The sequence below is a fragment of the Homarus americanus genome, unplaced genomic scaffold (assembly GCF_018991925.1).
Source record: "Homarus americanus isolate GMGI-L3 unplaced genomic scaffold, GMGI_Hamer_2.0 scaffold52806, whole genome shotgun sequence".
NCBI lineage: Eukaryota > Metazoa > Arthropoda > Malacostraca > Decapoda > Nephropidae > Homarus > Homarus americanus.
Genome location: NW_024720773.1, coordinates 740908 through 762038, shown reverse-complemented (window position 1 = coordinate 762038; position 21131 = coordinate 740908). Strand labels below are relative to the sequence as shown.

Below are 21131 nucleotides of genomic sequence, written 5' to 3'. Positions count from 1 at the left end.
TCAGCATATTTGCTGTGAGCCTGTGAGGTATCTTCTCTTCCTTCGTCATGCATCATGCATATGAAGCACCCTTCTTGCACACCATGGCGTGGTCTATGTTGTTGGATGAGCCACATAAGCATTGGGTGGGCAAACCTTCTACTGGCCTACCATACCTTAGAGCAATGGCATTTGTGAATTCTTGTTTGTTAAGGCTGAAGTCTTCTGCCCTTATCGTTAACGTTGTTAGCCAGTTCGAGGCGCCCACCTCCCGTACTATTGCTACTTTATTTCCCAATTTCTCTGGCATTTGCTGCATCAGTTGTTGCAGTTTCTCATTTTGGGTGTGCTGTCGCTCTTTCGTAATGGAACATCGAATCTTATTTAATTCATTGGTATCCACCTCACTTGCTGCATTCTGAGCAATGTGCTCAGTGAGGGCTGCCATGAGCTTGACTGAATTCTGATGTTCAGTGGCAGGAAGCTCCTCTTGATTTGTCATTCCCAGTCTTCCCAGTCTCGGTGGTAGTGCAAGGAGTGACCTTTCTGCTGGGGTTGAGTGAAGGTCTTTTACTAGTGTTGCAAAAAGAGAAACCCTGATGGATTCTTCCAGAGGATGGAGAAGGGGTCTGATATCAGTAGTGCGCATCAGGTAATTCCAGCGATGCTCAACTTCATGGGTGAATGCCGCAAACACCGCATGTGGCTCAGTTTTAGTAATATCCGATAGAGCTTGGATCCCTTTGCCCACTCTTGTACCTTTCTCGTTACGTACTCGGTCTTGAAGTCCTTCGTGCCGATTACCGCACATAGGTGTCTTTGGCCGTCCTTTGTTATTTTGACTTCACTTCCACCGAACACCTCCATTGCCCGTTCATAATGTTCTGGCTTCACAATGAGGAAGGACTTGCTGGCATTTGGGTGGTACCCTATTTGTGGACCATATGATGTTATCAGGTCCCACCACTTTTTGATGTCCTCCACTTTTCCTGCTCCTGTAAGGTCATCAGCATAAGCCAATTGCTTGACCACAGTTGTTTCAAATTTTATTGCATGTTGGAGCACAGATAGGTCCAGTGTACATTACCACGGCAACAGGGTCCCCTTGCCTTGTTCCCTCAGTTGACCGTATGATGGTATCTCCTCTTAGGGCCTTGATGTTTGTTATATAGAGGTCTGATGGGTTCCTATAGGTCTTTTCAACATTCATTGCAAAGCTTGAATACTTCTTCTTGATGTTATGCAGTGTAGCTTTGTGGTTGATTATGTTGAACGGGTTTGGAAGTGTCAACCAGGGGTACTGTCTCATAATTGCACTGTTCAAATATATTGCTCATGGCGTAAATGGCAGTTCCCCCCAGCCTGGTGGCCAGCACATACTTGCAGGTTCCCTACAGCTGCCGTGACATCATCATTAACCACCTCCATTATGCACTTTCCAATGATCCGCCTCGGCACTTCCCCCACCCCTATAGGCCTACATCCTGGATTTTTATCCAGGGGAATGAGGCGACAAGCAAGGTGGTGGTCACAGCACGAGGTTGCTAGCTTTCTTGCAAGGCCGGTGGTGGCATTGCAGAGATCACTTGCTATGGCGTCACACTTGATAGTGCTGAGGATGACTCTCCAACCGTCTGCATCCAGGCCTGAAGGGCTTGCCCCTCCCTGTGTCTTCAGTGCTTTTTTCCACACCATCCCTCCTGTTATTTTCTCGAACATGACAGCATTTGGAGGGATATAGACACCTGGGAACCTGATGCCTTGCTCTTCACTTACAGGGAGATGTTTTTCCTTCAGTTGCTGTAAGGTCTCTCTGTCTATTGGCATCACACCGCGGGAAGATTCATCTGAGAGAGATCTTACCGCCGAAGACATTTTACCCACATGCATTTTGTTACCAAACTTTCTGGCAACATCCACAGTGACCTACTTTCTGTCTCCTATGAATTTTAGTCTCTCCTGCAATGTTCTTGTCTCACACAGGAGATCATCAAGAGCTTCATTCTGCCACATTGTCTGTCTTCTCTTCATTGCTGCCACATTTTCCTTGCACTTGCACTTACTCCCCAGAAAAGATGGGGTATTATTGCCAGTATATGAAGAGCTAATGGGGTCAGGAAGCTGTCATGAGTGTAATTGTATATGAGGCGAGTCATCTCCCTGATCATTTCTTTGGTGGCCGCACACTAAGGTGGTTCAAAAAGGTTAGCTGGCGGCCACTTGACAACTTCTGAGTAGGCTTCTTTGACCCACTTCTCTGCAACTTCCCCTGATATGCCTTTCCAATATGCTGACTGAGTGTCATTCATCTCATGAACAGTATTTTCTGACTGAGTGGGTTTACTCCTATTGTCCAAAATGTTGTCATCAGGTGATGGATCCCTGCCATAGGGATTTTGACAGATGGTCCCTTTCCTACAGCCCAGACTTTGTGTATTACTTCTCACACAAATACAGGTTGTGCATTTCTATTTCCAGCCAGAAAAAAGACATACACAGATGCCAGCCATGATGTCAAGCTGGGAGGGGAGAGCAGGGGAGAGGTAGATGGTTGTGGTTTGAGGGAGGGTAAGTTTTGGTGTGCTGACTGACGGGTGAGATGGGGAGGGAGACTTTTAGCACACTTGACTGGCTCGAGTTACAAACCATGGCCAAGTGTAGCACTGAACAACACCAGCACCACCAGCTACTACCCCTTTGAGAATCTGGTGAAAGCTATGGACCCCCTCCCTAGAAAACTGCACATAAGCACATAAACACAACTTTGCATGCAATGAATATACTTTATTTAATTGAAAATTCATTGCCTCATACAGTGTATGACATACACTGAAGCCCATCCATGGACCCCAGGTTAAGAACCCCTGCTAGACAGTCACCGGCTCTCCAATAATTATCACCAATGTGCTATTAGGAAGTTCACAGGTGGATGACACTGTCATCTCTTCACACACTACACATTCACAAGTAATAATTCCAGTAATTCTGGCTGGTTGTCCCGATTAAGACCAGGTTTTTTACGAAAACCAGGAGCTTTCACAGCCGACATCCAGCCAAGGCCACCACCACACTTTTGTTATAACTTAGGTGTTTTTTTATTATTTTTTTTTATTTTATATATTTTTTTTTACAGGTATTATCCCACCCAGGCACAGGTCACTGACCCACATCGGGGCCTGGGGGCGATAATGTAATAATAATAGTAATAATAATAATAATAATAATAATAATAATAATAATAATGATAATGATAATAATAATAATAATAATAATAATAATAATAATAATAATAATAATAATAATAATAATTATTCATAGTAAATTAATTTTATAATAAAATAAAAGCAAATTTGAAAATAAAATAATAATAAAGAACCATAAAGAAATACAAAATGAAAAAAAAAGAAAAAAGATCAAGTGAAACAATATACAGTACTGTATGATGTTGTGTTGTCAATACTAAGAGAAACAATTGAGACCCTGCAATTGTGTGTAAATGAGGCAGAAAGTCAGATCAGCAACCTGAGACTTGGTCACAATTTTTGTGATGCCATATGGCAGCAAGGTCTACCATTAGACAACACATTATGCTTCCAATATCTTCCCAGGCGGTAGTACCTCCCTGTTTGGTAGCTGCAGTACTTTAAGATCTCATATTTCGTGGGATTCCATTTCGCATTTTTGAATTTCCCGAGCACTACCTAATGTAACTAAGTCTTATATTTGGCGTAAAATATCGTGAGTTTTGCGAGATCCAGCCACCTGAATGCTGGCCACCGTCTTGAATGACATTACAGCCCTCATACCAGTTACAGTTATTTCTGCTACAACGCGTGTTTTGTCAAAGCGAATTAGTTATAATGCAATTGATGAAAAGAGGAACACTGTTTGTATAACGTGAACTTTTGCATATGAATGTTGGCTACAGCGCGGGGTTATGCAATGTTTACAGTTCAAGTTCGACATCACATGTTCAATTGATTCGTATTTTTGTTTGTGAAGTGTTTTTTGAGATATTCTGTAAATTTTGTTCTTTTTTTGCAAATTTAGCTGTTACCCATAAATACTGTATGAAAAGAATAAGTGAGGACTAATAACGGTTTACACCAGTGCTCTGTTTACATCACGTGATCAGTTGAATTGCGCAGTTTCTGTCAATTACTCCGTGATTTTTGCTGTTTTCTCCAATTTTGTTGTGTTAGCGATGAATGCGGAAAGACAAGGTGAGAAGAATGTAGCCCGCGCCATCCTAGCGACCGCCCGGGCTGCTATTGTGTGCCTTTTTGGGTGGTATTACCACCTGTTGAGTCAAGATAATGGCCTCTACCTCTACTGGGGGTACTACTGGTGCTGGGAGAGACCCATCTAAGCGGCCAAATAAGGAAAAGGAGAAGAGGGACTATCATAAGGGAGTAAAGTTTGCCAAGTACTCGATGCAGGATAAGCAGCGTGTGATTAAGTTACTTGAGGGAGGCCTAAAAACTAGTTTCTGGAAAGCACAATCAGGTCAATAAAAGCAGAATTTGTGTCATTTGGAGGTAATAATGGGAAAATCAGAGGTTGATGTACAGTAGAGTAGCCAGTCTATATTGTTATTTTCCCATTAGTTTATGCATTTGTGTAAGGGCCTGGCCTTTGGGATATAAATCCCTTGCCAGCCTAATCAGGATCTTATAAAAAGGGAAGACAAGAACCATAGGTTTCCAAGGTGTAACAAACAACAGTTAGAGATTGACATCTCTTTACTACGAAAATAATCACAATAATTTAACTCTGACACCACTCACACAAATATTAAATAAACAGCACTGGAGTCAAACAATTACTTGAAACAAAACAATCAATACATCAAAGTACAGGTATTTCCTACGGCTGCAGATGAATCTTCCTCCTAACCAGCACGGTGGTCCACTCTCAGGGGTAAGGTCCAGGGCAGCTTCCTCACTTGGCGTTGGTGGGCGATGTCTTGCCACTCAGGAGAGACGCCAGGGTACAAACGGTGGATAGGGTGTGGAGGAAATGGCGATCGCGTGGTAGCCGCGGCTGTAGCTGGAGTAGGTGACCGGAGTTGACAGCCGAATAGTGAAGGACTGGGGAATCAGCCCACGATCCTCAGATGAGTAAACGACCAGTTAGAATCGAACAGCGGGGGAAGTAGCAGCTGTGGTGCTGGCTGGATAGTGTCTGGTGTGTGACGAGGTAGCAGGGACCTTCTCACCTCTGGCTACCCCCCATAGTGGGGCCGTGAACAAGCAAACGAGCGGCGGACAACCATCCCGCTCGTTACAGCCCTTACAATTTGCATTTGGCGCAATTTTTCCAGTCTATATTACTCACGAAATACAAGATTTTACTGTACTTTTTTATAACTTAGTACTTAATTGATGGTCCTGACACTGTATCAGACTATTTTAGTCAGGGGAAAATCTGTCATAATTGACGACACTGCCACAACTGGTGACAAAAACCAGAGAATTGGTCCAGCTGAAGGTCTAGAAGGCTGGTTTTGATGTCAAAATGATCTTTTGTAATAAAGCAGAGCCACACTCTCAGGCACATGCAACATTAGGTCACCTGGTCATACACACACAGCCTTAAGGTCAATCACCTGACTGCTGGGTCTGTCCGAAAAAGCCAATTGTCAAAATCTTCCGGTGATGAACTAAATGTATAAAAACGATAACTAATGATATAAAAAACACCAAAAATACAGTACATAATATCCTGACCACTAGGGTTAGTTATACAGACTTTTTTCCTGTGAAAGCCATAATTTTGAGCAACATATTACTGTACTCACTTTGTACTCAAATGTACTACACTAAAGAACCAAAATTTTTATCTCTTGTGCAAACTATGTGATGTTTATACTGAATTAATTGCTATCTTGCAAGGATTCCAGTAATGCAAGTTATATTCTGCTAAGTTTAGTCTGTGATATTTTATAAGATAAAAACTTTAAGCCAAAAACTACCTTCACCATGTTTTGGGAATGCCTCTTAGCCCAGAACCCCCAAATTATTTGTCCGAATCTTCCAAAATCCAGATTTACTAGGTCCGGATCTTCGAGGGTCTACTGTATATTTACAGTGATCCCTCGGTTAACGAGTTACCTTCCATAAGATTCTTAACTTCGGTTAACGAGCAATCCCTCGATTAACGAGTTTCTTACGAGCGGACCTCAACATGTTTTTGCGTGCATTTGGCGGTCCACCAGCTGTAGTATTAGTCCGCCAATACAGTAATCAGTTCTAGGGCTTAAATTCCTTACTATTTTAGTAAATATCAAGAAGTTTATACTATTCAATAATTTTAAAAATTTAATATTAATTTTTTTAGTCATTTTAACAATTATTGAACATAATTGAAGTACAGGAAACTAGTTTTATGCGCGCCAAACAGCCTGTCAACACACCAAACAGACATCAGTCTCTGTGTCTTTTCAGTGGAGGTAACATCTTGCTTGAGACTCTCTTCAACTGAACGCTTTTTTTCTGTGTTTCCAAGCAAATTATTGGTCATTTTGAAATTTATTTTACATACTGACAATATATAATGCAGTGCACTGTTGATTTAAAGAAAATAATCTTGAATTACACCAAGAGAACTAAAATTTTATGGGTGAAATGGCACCATGGGGTGACTTCTCTTCCACCCCAATGCCTTCTCTTCTCCCTTCTCCTCCACCCCCATTCTAATTCCCATCATCATCATCATCCAGGAGCCTTCTACATACACACCTCAAAGTAAGTGTACTTTACTACCTTTTTTGTTGATTTTAGACAATTTTTGGTGAGCTGGAACCAATTACCCAAAAACCCATTGAAACAATGGTTTCGGTTAACGAGTTTTTCGGTTAACGAGCAACCTTCTGGAATGAATTGTGCTCGTTAACTGAGGGACCACTGTACTCCTTTACATGCACACACCATCCTACACACATATTACAAAAAAGTTTAAAGTATTTCACCACAATTACCAACATCCTTCATGTTGGGTTGGCTAGATGGCTACCAAAGAAATTCTGTAAGTTTGATCTATGTATCAACCTAGCTGGCGCTGTATGGCAACTCAACCAACTCAACTTTAATAACAAAGCACGGAGTTGACTTGAGGGTAGACTTGTACTTTTTTCTACAGTACATTTTGTTGTCATGTTTCTTATTATTTGTGAGACGATTTCTCCATTATTATTCATTTGTATGTATTTTAATAATAATAATAATAATAAACAGTTTATTGAAAGAGCATGGCAGCGGAAGGCTGAAAATATACAGTTACATAATTGGGGATGGGTTTATTGATTGACAAATAACATAAGTGATACGAACACAGACACACACATATACAACACTGGTAAAATAAATAGCTGACCTAAGGGGAAACACATAAATGGAATACAGTGATATCTCCGTTAGCCAGAACAATTGGTGCAGAGCACTTCGGGGAATGACAGATTTCTGGGTAACGAGACGACTCTCTCAAAGCTGGAAAAAATCCTTCATCACCAGAATTTTCAGGGTAACGGAAAAATGTTCTCAGAAGTTCCAGAAAATGGGCCTGATTTTCATTATCTCAAACCCGGAAAAAAATCCCCCACCCCCGGAATTTTGCCGGGTATCAGGAATTCAGATCCTCCAAGACTGATATCATGGCCAGACTACCACCTGGAGGCGATCTTGGTAGCTGTCTTTCAAGCTCAGAGAACTAAGGGAATAACTGTCTGAGACACTGAAAAAATGGGGCTGTGAAGCAGGTTATGTTCATCGCACTCATCCCTGACACTATGAAAGACATCATAAAATCAACTAATACAGGCACTGCAGAAAGTGATTCTTGGATCCTTGTAAAGGCTGTGGGCATTCATCACTGGGAGACTGAACAGGACCCATTATGGTCTTTCAGTGGTGAGCTGCCAGGATAAGGTCCATTCCTCCAGCACTAAAATTCTTCCTTCAGATGACTCTTGAAGGACCTTCATTGAAGGCTGAATCCAGCCAGCCAGCATTGACGATTGGATAGCTGATGGCTTTCAACACCGTTTCAAAATGGGCTACGTCTAATAAGGGCAAATCTCGCACTCTCCCCATGACTTCCTCCTTGGCCTATACAGTAGTCTGCTAGCCAAGGAGGTGAACCTAGAAATACTGAGAACTATAAGGTTTTATGCTGGAAATGCAATGTACTGGTCGTGAGAACTCAGAAACTACCGGATGCTAATTAGCATAAATTGAGCATTTTGCATAATTGACCTAGTTAGCATATTAATTAGGTCAACTCACTAAATCAGAATATCTTCCTTAGTAAACCACCTAGAGAATTCATTTTGATGTCTAGACCCAAGTTTTCAACCCCAAGGAATCTATCTAACATAGTTACAGGCTCATACCATGCTTCAAACTGCATGAAATCCAATATGGCCACCCTGCATAATCAGAAAATAAAAAGAACCCCTGTTTTATTGATTTTAGCACTCTTGTTTTCATTATGGTACTCTTGTTGTGTCTGTAAGTAGTACTACAAGCATCATTTACCCTTCTTTGTTTCAGATCGTTGATAATGGCTCATCGCCAGTGCCTCTTTGTGCCCTGTTTCGGAAAAAGGAGGCAATGGAAGAAGGGTTGCGGAAATATGGACACTCATCTGCAGGAGTCAAGAGCGTGACGACAATCCATGTACAACTTGAGTCTATACTTGCATCAGACGGTGATAACGCTGCAGTGTCATGTCACAAATCATGTTATAGCTCGTACACCTCGGTGTCAAGGAATGTAGCAGGAAAAGAAAATCTTGTGGTTTGCCACATGGTGATGAGCCTCTTGAAGGAGTTAGTCATTCAAAAGGGTATGAATTTGTATTCAAAAGAGATTGTCTGTCTTGTGGCGAGATCTGTGTGCCAAAGGATCCCCACAATCTCCGAAGATGGGTACCTGCCAATCAGTGTGAGACGGAAAAAAGACCTGGCCAGCCTACTTTTAAGCAAGTGATACTTGACATATGTGATTCACACAAGATGAGTGGTCCAGAATTGTTGAGGTTAGAGTCAGCGGTGCTCCAATCGACCTACCGGCAGCAGATGCTCAGTATCACACTCACTGTTACAATAAATTCAGAAAGGTACCCACTGACTCCACTAAGTCTGAATCTTCTAAACCATGTGTTAATGAAGCTTTGAAAACTGTGATCAATCATATGAAAAGTAACATGTGCCTTACGTGGACTGTGCCTGAACTGCATGATGTTTACATTGAAAATGGTGGTCATCTAATGAGAAAGCAGATGCTTGTAAACTTGACTGAATTTTTTGGTGAAGAAATAGTTTTGCATTTAGAAGGCCGTTCTTCTATTGTTGGCTTTTAAAAACTTGTTGGTAAATCTGTGAGACTGGTGAAGCAGTCCCTTGATCCAGATGATGATGTTGACCGCTTGGTCAGAAGGGTCAAGGCAGAAGTAAGAAACAATCCCTTGCCTGGGGATTACCACTTGAATATCTTTCTGTATGAGAAAATAATTGAAGACACAAGTGCAACTCTCCTAAGATTTGTATCTAGTCTCGTGTCTAACGGCGAGACTTCCAAAGCGTCACTCACTTTATCTCAGTGTATCCAGCAGCACACCAGAAAAAGTACCAATCAAACCAGTTTGGGACTCACAGTAAAACTGCACCATAAATTCGGAAGCTCAGATCTCGTCAGCACATTAAACGATCATGGTATTGTTGCTACATATGACGAGGTTTTACGATTCCGTAAGTCAGCTGCTAAGTGTGTATCTCAAAATAATGAAGTGTACCACAGAGCTCTGAGTCTTGAATGCTGCATTGGTCCAATATTCAGCTGGTGTGACAACTTTGACTTGGTTGTCTTCACTCCAAATGAGCGTCGCACCACTCACACTATGGCAACAGAGTTCACGCAGCATCCGGCGGGCATCATAAACCCCGGCAGTACTACACCTGGTGTGGTGTGCTTGAAGATCCCTCGTCTGAAGAAGACGGAAGCAGCCAAATTATGCCTAACTCAAACATCAATTCAGATTGAGCATTTCACCGGACCTAAGGAGTTGAATCTACCAGCTCTCCCAGAGGTTCCCCAGTCTCAGACTGACAGTCAACTACTTTCAGTCAGCTGGTCCAATGCTCAGCACAATTTTGCAGCATATTTCTCCCAGCTTCACTCAAGGAAACCAGTTGAATGGTCTGGGTTTCATGCTCTGAAGGATCGTGCTCAGCTTGGTTTGCACAAGCCCAAGACACTCTGAATCTTCGGTCCTCTCATTGACTCCCCTCCATCTCATCCTGACACTGTCTTGACTGCCATGGCCAACCTTGATCGAAAGCTCAAGAGCCTTGGCATGCTCTGCGTCCACCTGACGCTGGACATGCAGCTCTACATCATTGCCTGTCTCTCATCAAGTGGAGTGATCCTGTAAGATGGAAAAGTGTTGTTCTGAGACCAGGAATGATGCACACCTTAAGGTCTTTCATTGGTACCATCGTATACAACATGAAAGGTACTGGTGTTGCGGAGCTCGTCGGTGCTGCGGGGTGTGAAAGTGAAAAACAAAACAGTGTATGATCTGGAAGCCATATTCCCCCGTCTCCTGGTCGTTGGACAGAAACAAAACTTTGAATTGTCAGCTCTCTTCCAGTACGAGCCGTGCACTGTGCCTCCATCAATCATCGATGAGTATGGCTGCCTCCGGAAGGGCAACAAGTCTGTGCTTGTCAAGCATCTCGACATTGTCATAAAGAATCCTCCTCCTCACGACACACTGCTGGTGGACGCCTCTCAGCTGCTTTACCACATTATCTGGCCAACCTCGGGTACCGTGGGTGATGTTGCTAGTGGAATAAAAAATCGTCTCTCCAACTACAGAGGAGCAAAGACCTATGTCATCTTTGATCGATACAATGGTGTCATTGCAAAGGATCATGAGCGACAGAGGAGAGCTGGTGAGGGATCGACTGCATATCAGCTGTCTCTGAACTCACCTCTCGCTGGTCGTGATGCCATCATGAAGAACAACGACAACAAGCAACAGCTCTCAACATTGAACTTGTGAGCCAAGCTGAGTGTTGTGCGGTATGGTGAAGCTGATATATCTCTCATTAGCTACATGCTACCTCGGCTGGAGATCGGACAGTGTGCATCCTTAGTGACAAAACAGATGTGTTCGTGTTGCTTATGTACTGGTACTGGAAAGCTGGCGTCTCATGCTGTGTTCAGATGGAGAATTGGAATGGGTCGGTGCTCAACATCAATGCCGTTGTCGCCAAGTTGGGGGAGAAATGCAAGAGCATCTTGGGAATGCATGTGCTCTCGGGATGTGATACTGTGACCTACCCTAATGGGAAAGGCAAGGTGTCCGCCTTAAAGGTGCTCACCCAGACCGACATCGTTGGACTAGACTCGGCTCTGGGAGAAAAGGCTGCCACTCAGAGCGATCTGATGGCAACTGGCACCACCTTCTTCCTAGCTCTATATGGCCAGAAGAGGAGCGCTTCAATGAATGCTGCTAGGTATGAGATTTTTTGCAAGGAAACGATTCCTCCAGCTCTGAAGTCCCTTCCACCAACAGATAGGAACCTGGCCCTTCATATCCAGAGAGCACTTCTCCAAATGATGCTGTGGAAGGCTGCAGAAAAGGCTGACCCTCCTGCCGTCTAAATCACAGACTATGGATGGGAAGTTCGTGAAAATGGCCACGTGGTGCCAGTTCTGTCCAAAGAACCCATCGTCACACCAGGAAAGATCATGGACATCATCAGCTGCTGCTGCCGAGCGGAGGAAAAGGCATGCAGTGGGAAGTGTAGTTATGCAGCAAGTATGTTGTCGTGTACCAGCTACTGTTTATGTCAGGGGTGTCAAACTCATTTGCCAAGGCAGGCCAGATTTAATATGAGTACACAGTATGCGGGCCAAGTAACATAATTATGAGCACTTCGCAATCACCTCTTAGGTGAGTAGTACGACAAAATAAGAAAGGTGGATTTAGTCTGCGCTCGTGCGAAACCCTTAAAACAAACAAACAAATCGTGTTTATTTACCTTGATCAATCTTATTGTTTGCTACTGCTGCTTGCTGATAATTGGCACCTCTTGGAATGGACCAGTGCATCAAATTTTGACACTAACGACGGAGCTGTAGCAACCTTCAGTACAGTGGTCCCTCGGTTAACGAACGCTTCGGTTAACGAATTACCTTCCATAAGAATCTTCAATTCGGTTAACGAAAAAAATTTGATTAACGAAATCCTTACGAAAATCACATTTTGTTTTGAACATCAGCTCATAAGCTGAGGAGGTACTCAGCCAATTTAGTAATCTCTTATATGTTTACATTCATTTCCAATGGAATAAATATAAAGAAAATTGTGCACTATAATATTTGTGCATTTTTTTTGTACAGTATTAAAATTATTGGTCACTAAAATTTAGTCATCCAAGCTCTGTCTACATAAAGTTTATCAAATATTATTTTTGGCTCGATATATGTAACTTTATTCATTTCTTGAAACTCATTTACATGCATACACTGTCCTAAGGGCAAAGCTGAACTGTACATGTACAGTAGTACCCCGATTTACGCGGTCAATTGAACCCACAGGGTACCGTGGAAAGTGAACAACAGAACATATGGGATTAATTCCAATAGAGACTGGCCCGACCCCCAACCTCCACTTTTTCCCGACACAATACCTATGTTGTAGTAAAAATAACATCTAAATTTTATGATGGTATGCTCACACAATTAATATTTAAGAGAAATACAGTCACCAGGTTAATGTCCATTCAAATAATGGACTCAAATCCCCCCCCCTCTTCCCAGCTCACTGGCTCCTACCTCTCTGAGAAATGATTGGGTGAAACACTAGATTTTAACGTTTAGTAATAAATAATACCTCAGACTAAAGTTAGGATAATATAATTGACATTTCTGGATTCCTTGCAGGTCAGGGAATATTTTGAATGTAAACTTCATATATTTTGCACAAAAGATTAAATATTTGCTTTGTGTAAACCAAATTATTACATTAGATCTAAAATTTGTATGTCTAATGCAAAATCCATGATGTTTATATTCAAAATGATCATCATATTGTAAGAATTCCAGCAATGTAAATTATATTCTGGCCGGGTAATTTGTATGAATTTTATGAGCTAAATAAAAAAAAAAATTATACTTCACCGCGTATATGAGTAGATGCACCGCGGAAAGTGAAAGTCTGGTTCTGGCAAGGTACCGCGTAAATGAGAAATCGCGGAAAGTGAAACCGTGTAAAGCGGGGTAATACTGTAATCAAAATACTGTAATGTACAAAATGATTACTAAAATTTTTGTCTAGTGCAAACTATGGCATGTTTACATTCAAATTAATCACTATCTTATAAGAATTCCAGCAATGTAAATTATATTCTCCCGGTCACTTCTATGAAATTTTATAAGCAAAAAAACAAAAACTGAATCTAAAGGACATAAATAAACAAATAAATACTTCACTAGACCTTCGGCGCCAACTGTCAAACATGTCACTGTCACCTCCCCTTCCTCCCCCTCCCCCCTCCCAGCCAGGGTTTGGTGGTTATACAGTAGGCTTTAAGTTTTTATCTTATATAATATCACAGACTAAAGTTAGGAGAATATAATTTGCATTGCTGGAATCCTTGCAAGACAGCGAATAATTTGAATATAAACGTCATATATTTTGCACAAGAGATAAAAATTAATCACCTGAATAGTGATATGAGTTGTGTGTATATATATATATATATATATATATATATATATATATATATATATATATATATATATATATATATATATATATATATATATATATATAAATATATATATATATATATATATATATATATATATATATATATATATATATATATATATATATATATATATATATATATATATATATATATAAATATATATATATATATATATATATATATATATATATATATATATATATATATATATATATATATATATATATATATACTGTATATATACAGTTGTCCAATTTAACGCGTCAATTGAACCCAGAGGGTCCCGCGTTAAGTGAAATCCGCGTTAAGTGAACAACAGAACATATGGGATTAATTCCAATAGAAACCGGCCCGACCCCCAAACTCCACTTTTTGAAGGCACATACCTATGTTGTAGTAAAAATAACATCTTAATTTTATGATGGTACATGCACACAATTAATGCTTAAGAGAAATAGAGAAATACAGTCGCCAAGTTAATGTCCATTCAAATAATGGACTCAACTCCCTCCCCCTCTCACACTACACTGCCAGCTCTTCCCTCTCAGAGAAATTTTTGGGGGAAAACCACTAAATTTTAATAAATAATACCTCAAACTAAAGTTAGGATAATACAATTGACATTGCTGGATTCCTTGTAAGACCAGGAATATTTTGAATATAAATGTCATATATTTTGCACAAAAGATAACATAGTTACCTAGAGAAAAATTTTTATCTAAAAATTGTATGTTTAATGCAAAATATATGATGTTTATATTCAAAATGATCACCAAATTATAAGAATTCCAGCAATGTAAATTATATTCTGACCGGGTAATTTGTATGAATTTTATGAGCTAAAACAAATATCTTCAGTTAATAAAAAAAAAAATAATCTTCACACACTATCTGTCAATCAAAGTACCCCACCTTGCCTCCCCCCTCTTCCAACCCTCCCCCCCACCCCCCACCAATCCTCCCTTCCAGAGTTTTTAACATTTATTAAATAATACCTCAGATTAAAGTTAGGATAATATAATTGACATTGCTGGATTCCTTGTAAGACCAGGAATATTTTGAATATAAATGTCATATATTTTGCACAAAAGATAACATAGTTACCTAGAGAAAAATTTTATCTAAAAATTGTATGTTTAATGCAAAATATATGATGTTTATATTCAAAATGATCACCAAATTATAAGAATTCCAGCAATGTAAATTATATTCTGACCGGGTAATTTGTATGAATTTTATGAGCTAAAACAAATATCTTCAGTTAATAAAAAAAAAAATAATTCTTCACAGGGTAACAGATGGTCGGTCGGTCCCTCCCTCCCCCCCACCCCCCACCAACCGTCCCAAGGAGATGTGTGGGATAACCACTAAATTTTAATAAATAATACCTCAAACTAAAGTTAGGATAATATAATTGACATTGCTGGATTCCTTGTAAGACCAGGAATATTTTGAATATAAATGTCATATATTTTGCACAAAAGATAACATAGTTACTCTGAGAAAATTTTTTATCTAAAATTTGTATGTCTAATGCAAAATATATGATGTTTATATTCAAAATGATCACCAAATTATAAGAATTCCATCAATGTAAATTATATTCTGGCCGGGTAATTTGTATGAATTTTATGAGCTAAAACAGGCAGTCAGGCAGGGTGGCGGGTGGGGCAAATCTAAAAATAGCGTCTCGAGCCGGACACTCACCGCGTATATGTGGAAAAAATCCGTGTTAAGTGAAAGTTCAGCTCTGGCGAGGCACCGCGTATATGAAAAAACGCGTTAAGTGAAACTGCGTTAGGCGGGGTAATACTGTATTACGTTTCAACAAAACTACCATTTATTTCTGAGAACATGGAAATGTAATATTTTTGCTGAAATGATGGGGGTCATCGGGCTCATCGTCACTCAATTCCATAACGGGTGGTGAAGTGGGGGCGACGGGGCGACGGTGGATTCAGCTGCTTCCTCACTGCCGCCAGTGATTGATGGTGTTAAATCTCTCCTTCGGTGATCAAAGAACATGGTGATGGGGAGTTGTTGTCTCTTTCATTCATTTCTTCCATGATGTTTTTGTATGGAGCGAAAACGTCATCCATCCCTCGCATGAATTTCAGGGCACGCACCATGGAGGGGTCCATACTATAGGCCAGGTTTTTCAGTGCCTCAATATTCCTGGTCATCTCCCCCAATTTCTCCAACGTTATTTCTTGGTGCTCTTCCTCATCCTCTTTCGCTTCCTCTTCCTCTTCCGTGCCTGAGTCTATTAACTCCTGTAGATCCTCCTCGGTCAGCTCAGTGTCGTGCTCTTCAATTAGCTCCCTAATCTCGTCCTCTGCCATGACCTGGAAGCCTTCAGCAGCCACTTTCCTTGACAGTGCCAGGGTCTTTCTGAATATTTTCACTAAAATCCATCAAAATCATTTTCCTTGTCATCGTCTTAAGCACCAAACAGCTCCTCCCAGTCTTCTCCTTGAACAGGGCTAGAGGGTACGTGTTTTTCGAATCGTTTTCAATCAAAAAAATGTTACAGCACATGTATATTTTACCTAAACTGTGCTGAATGAATATATTCTCAGAAATAAATAGTAGTTTTGCTGAAACGTGATGTATTTCAATGTAAAATAGGATAAAATACATGACGAAAACAAGAGACTTTACCTAACCTTCCGATGTTCAAGATATGTTACTCGTTTTTTTAGTAGTTTTCGGTTAAAATACTCTTATATTAGTGATATTCTATTCATACTGTGCTTGATATAATACATTCACAGAAATGTAATATTTTTGCAACTACAATGCTGATGTCAACACAGCGTGGTTACAGCGAGACTGACTGAGTGAGGGAGAGCTATGCGTGTGTGTGTGTGTGTGTGTGTGTGTGTGTGGTTGCGGGAGCGGGCAGTGTCCCGTGTTCGGTGCCGCGCGCGATTTGAATGTACTTCAATTACTTCAATGTACAGAACATTCCTCCGGCGGGGCAATCCGCGTATTTGCAAATCCGTGTATTATAAACCCGCATATGTTAAGGGTCGACTATAAATGGAAAAATTTCACTCGACACCGACATTAGTTCCAGTTATCGGTAAATAGCAGACGGTTAAGTGACGTCACTAGTGTTTACACTACACCAGTGGGTAACATTTGATGACATTACTTGAAGTGAATTGGCCTTATTTTAAAAAACCAAGGATGGTTGGTAAAGGACTACTGGGTCAGTGGGTAAGTGTCACATTTGGGGTACCGGTCTTATACAGCGAATAAAGCTCAAAAGCTACTTTTTAAATGGAAATTTGGGGGGCCGTCTTATGCACCCCGCCGCCTTATAGGCCGAGATATACGGTAGTTTCTTTTCTTGGGCTGAATACAGTACAGAGTTGATAATGGAAGCTTGGGGATATCCAAATTTTTTTAGTTATGTCCCTTCCTACCCTGTACAGTACTGTGAAGCAGAGGTGAAAATGTTGAATTAAAAATATTACTAAGCGAACCTATCCTAACCTGATCACTGTAATCACCTACAGTAATGGGTAATTTGTCCACAAACACTGGCCTATGACTTATGCTCGTTTGTCAGTGTTTATGGAATATCAGTCATTATTTGGTGTTTACAGTACTGTACTGTACAGTAGGGTGTGTCATACGGAGGCGAATTTTTTTTTTTTGAGTTTGAAAAATCGGCCCATGGTATTAATGATGTAGTTCTATGTGCAGAATCATGTGATATCTTCAGATTTGAAAAGTTTTCATTTTTTGCTAGGTAAATTTTAACTTGAAATCTTATGAAAATTCAGTATTCCCACCCTTTTACCAACACCACTAAATAGCTTATTTAAAGTAAAGTAAATGTATCAGGTTAATTTATTAGGATGAAAATGATCCAGAATAGTGAAACGAATGATCTTGACACATTTATTAAATTTAATATTCCTTTAGAAAACAAAATCATCAAATACAAAAACCGGTTTTACTACTACGACCCGGTGTTGCTACACACCATAGAGAACATGTCTTTCTTGCTTCTGTTTCTACTCATCACCTCCCTGCTGACCACCTGAGCTCGGATGTAGCCTTCCCTCCTCTCCTGGCTGTACACGTGACTGCTGGCCTCGCTCACTTGCTGTACACAACGCTCTATACTCTGGGTGTGCGAGGGCCAGGCAGGGACATGCATGGGGTTGTCAGGAAAGCTCTGACTTGAACATTGGTAGGCTGCAGGTAAGAGGGGGCTCACTGCCAGCCTGGATGTTATCAGATCTATGAGATCAGTGAGGGTCTTGGCACCTAGATTGACTTCAGGAGTCTTCCTGACCTGAAGGGAATCGTCACCAACTGATTAAGTCATGCCCAGATCCTCTCATAAGTCTCATATCAGGTCTTTGACTGCCACTCTTCTCTCCTCCTCATCCTTACTGCAGGGCATTGTCTGCAGAACTGCCTCGGGATGAGCATACCAGGAAGATCTCCTCACAGTCTGCTCCACAATCTGAACAACCTTCCTTGGCTGACTCCTCAGGAGCTCAAGCTGGAAGAGAACATGCCTCGGACCTTCGGAGAACGATGACTTGACCTTGGTGTTGAACCAATTTGGCAAGTAGACACTCACGATGAATTGGACAATAAGTCTCAGCTTGTGAAGCTGGTTCCCTTTCAGTTTATGATGAGCGACCCAAATTCTCACCCAGAACCTGAGAGCCGTTGTGAGCCACCTAGAGATGTGAGACTGGATACCTATCTGCAGGTAAGCAAGTCTATCAGGCATGACCCCAGTTTTGATGGCACTGCAAATCATGTAACCATAGTACTGGTCAGTACTCAGGTGGAGTCAATGACAGTATGTGCAAGCTCAGCAGTGGAGGGCCAACTGTGATTTTTCCAGCTCGGATTTATTTCTAACTCAGTGGCAGAGTCCAGCATCTTGCCAAGAGGACCAGACCATCTGTTGTTTGAACGAGTCTTGCCATCCAGCTCCTGGATCAGATGTCTGAGTGGCAACTCGTTGGTGTGGAGGTCACAAAAAATCCAGACCAGCTTCCTCCCAATCTTCCGCTCTATCCACTGTATGACCCCCCCTTGCCACCCTGTGTTCGTGTTGGTGCTGTCCCCTCCAATGGCCTGCAGGGTCTGGTCTACGTTCCTCTCTCTGAGCCAGTTCACAATGATATCTGCCACTATCTCAGCTGGTTTCCTGATGTCATCTTTCTCTGGAGTGAAATGCCACAAATACTTCCCAGCAGGAGTAGTGTTCCTCCTTCACCATGGCAGGGAACAACTTGTCAGAATCTCCAACTTTCATGAACACTTTAGTGTCATCCCTTCTCCCATCAAGGAACAAACAATTGATTCCATTTTCTCTTATCCCCTTATCAAACTCCTCTTCTAGGTTACTGACAAGTTTCTCCTGAGCTCTCCTTACTTTGTTATGATCTGTCACCGGTGAACATCATGGAGTGTTGCATCAAACCACGTCAATCAGGCAGCTGTTGCTATCTCTGCAGTTTCTCCACAGAGACCAGTGTGGGCATCCAGCCAGAGCTGCTGGGATATCTTTCCTATTTCCGAATCTTATGCCTGGAAGGTTTGGGATCATTATTTTCTGGGTTGGGGACAAAGTCACCATTCTCCTGGTCAGCACTCGGATCAGCCATGGGGAAGTCATTAAACTCTGAATCAGCTTGACTCCAATCATCGGCCTTTTTTACCTCACTCTGGGCCTTCTCAAGTCTCTTTTCCTCGGCAACTCTTCTCTTCTGCCTCTCTGTGGCAGCCTCCTGTCTCTTGGACTCCGGAATATCTTGGCTAGAAATCATGAGAGCCCCTATACTGCCAGTCTTCTCTCTCTGTGCTTTGACAAATGCCAGTTCGATCACAGAAATCTTCAGTTCACGCTTGCAAATACAGGAGATGTGGGCCTCGGATTTACAGTCACGATCGCATCCAAACTCAGGACAGAGAACAATTGGGCACTTGCAAGTAATTTTGTCAAATAACTGGTCCAGTTGCTTGGCAAAGCTGTCCTTAACTGCAAGTTTTCCTCTCCCAAGAGAGATATCTCTTGCCTTTTCCCAACTGGCTAGCAGTCTCTCACTAATCTTCTTCTGACTTGTTATGACTGGAAGCTTGAACTGAAGCGTTAGCCAGAGTGTACTGTGTAGAACAGCTTTGGTATATGGCAATGTCTTTGTTTGTGTAAGTTCTTTTAGTTTCTTACTGATTTTGCTGATTAAAACACACGTGTCTCAAAAGCATCTCTCAATGTAGGCGCTCCGAGCTTTAGAGGAGCTCTACAGGCCCCAAGATAATGGGCTGAATGGCTGGATTTTTTTGGTTCTCGTCCTGACACAAGCAGCCGCCATAGAAGCTCTTATCCAGCATAAATGCATCAAAATCTGAAACAGAAAAAAATATTGTTAGTTGGGTTGGTAAAGAATGAAGTCAGAAAGCAATGTTCACTATTTAATTGTAATGCACTAATGCAGCTGTACGTTAGATTTTCGATAAATTTCACGCTAAAATTTACCTAGCAAAAGGTTGCAAAATATTGAAACTGAAATTATTTTCTGTTTATATACACTAAAATCTACCAAAAAAGTGATGGGCCATTAGTTTTAGCTGATCTTCCCTCCTATGACACACCCTACTGTACAGTATACAACAATGTTTTCTTTAGTTTGTTATTGTGACCAGGTGAGCACCATACCCTAGGTAGACTCAGGTATGCTCCTGGGTGTCTGAGGCAACAACTGTACTGTAGCAGGTTAAAGGCACCAACATGTATGGCTGTGTCCACTCAAGTACAGTATCAAGTGTTAGACTCCATCCTCAACACTGACATGGTACCAGTGTGGAAACTCAATGGAAATTCCCATGTCAGCTTGAAGCCAAAAATTAAAGATATATTTTTCTGGTACAGTATTCACGAATGCCAAACTTACCTGATGTAGTGAAGTAAGGGTTAAGGAGTGGTGCCCTCTTTAATGCTGGTAACACTTTGGCCACACTACAATCAAACTTCTCTCTTATTTGTTTCTCCATGCGCCGGCCATCCTAAATTGAGAGAAAAAACCTTATTACCTTATTTTCCCTCAAAGCCAAAGCCTGAGGTAATGAGATCAAATTGCACATGAACTTGTCAGAGTACTGACACAGTTACCTAGCAGAGAAAAGTGTACCATCCCTATCACTCCTATAATTCTCAACATCAGACTTTGTTACCTATTTCTGTCAAAATCTTTGCTTTCCTTTATATTCCTGTTATTTTAGAGTATGTAAAATAGTTACTGTAGGCAGTATTATACACTATAGTACAGCCTGTCCACATATATATTGCACAATTCTATATATCATACACAGACAGCCATCACTTTAT

General features: G+C 41.1%; 1 protein-coding gene across 1 annotated transcript in view; it reads right to left on the bottom strand.

The window, feature by feature from the left end:
• The window catches only part of LOC121860889 (spermine synthase-like), a 44669-nt gene extending 23839 nt beyond the window's left edge, over positions 1-20830 (bottom strand). Inside the window, exon 1 of the mRNA XM_042358252.1 lies at positions 20698-20830. Coding sequence (XP_042214186.1) covers positions 20698-20797 — 100 coding nt within the window. The 5' untranslated portion in view covers positions 20798-20830. The remainder of the gene's footprint in view (positions 1-20697) is intronic.
• Between the last annotated feature and the right edge of the window lie 301 nt (positions 20831-21131).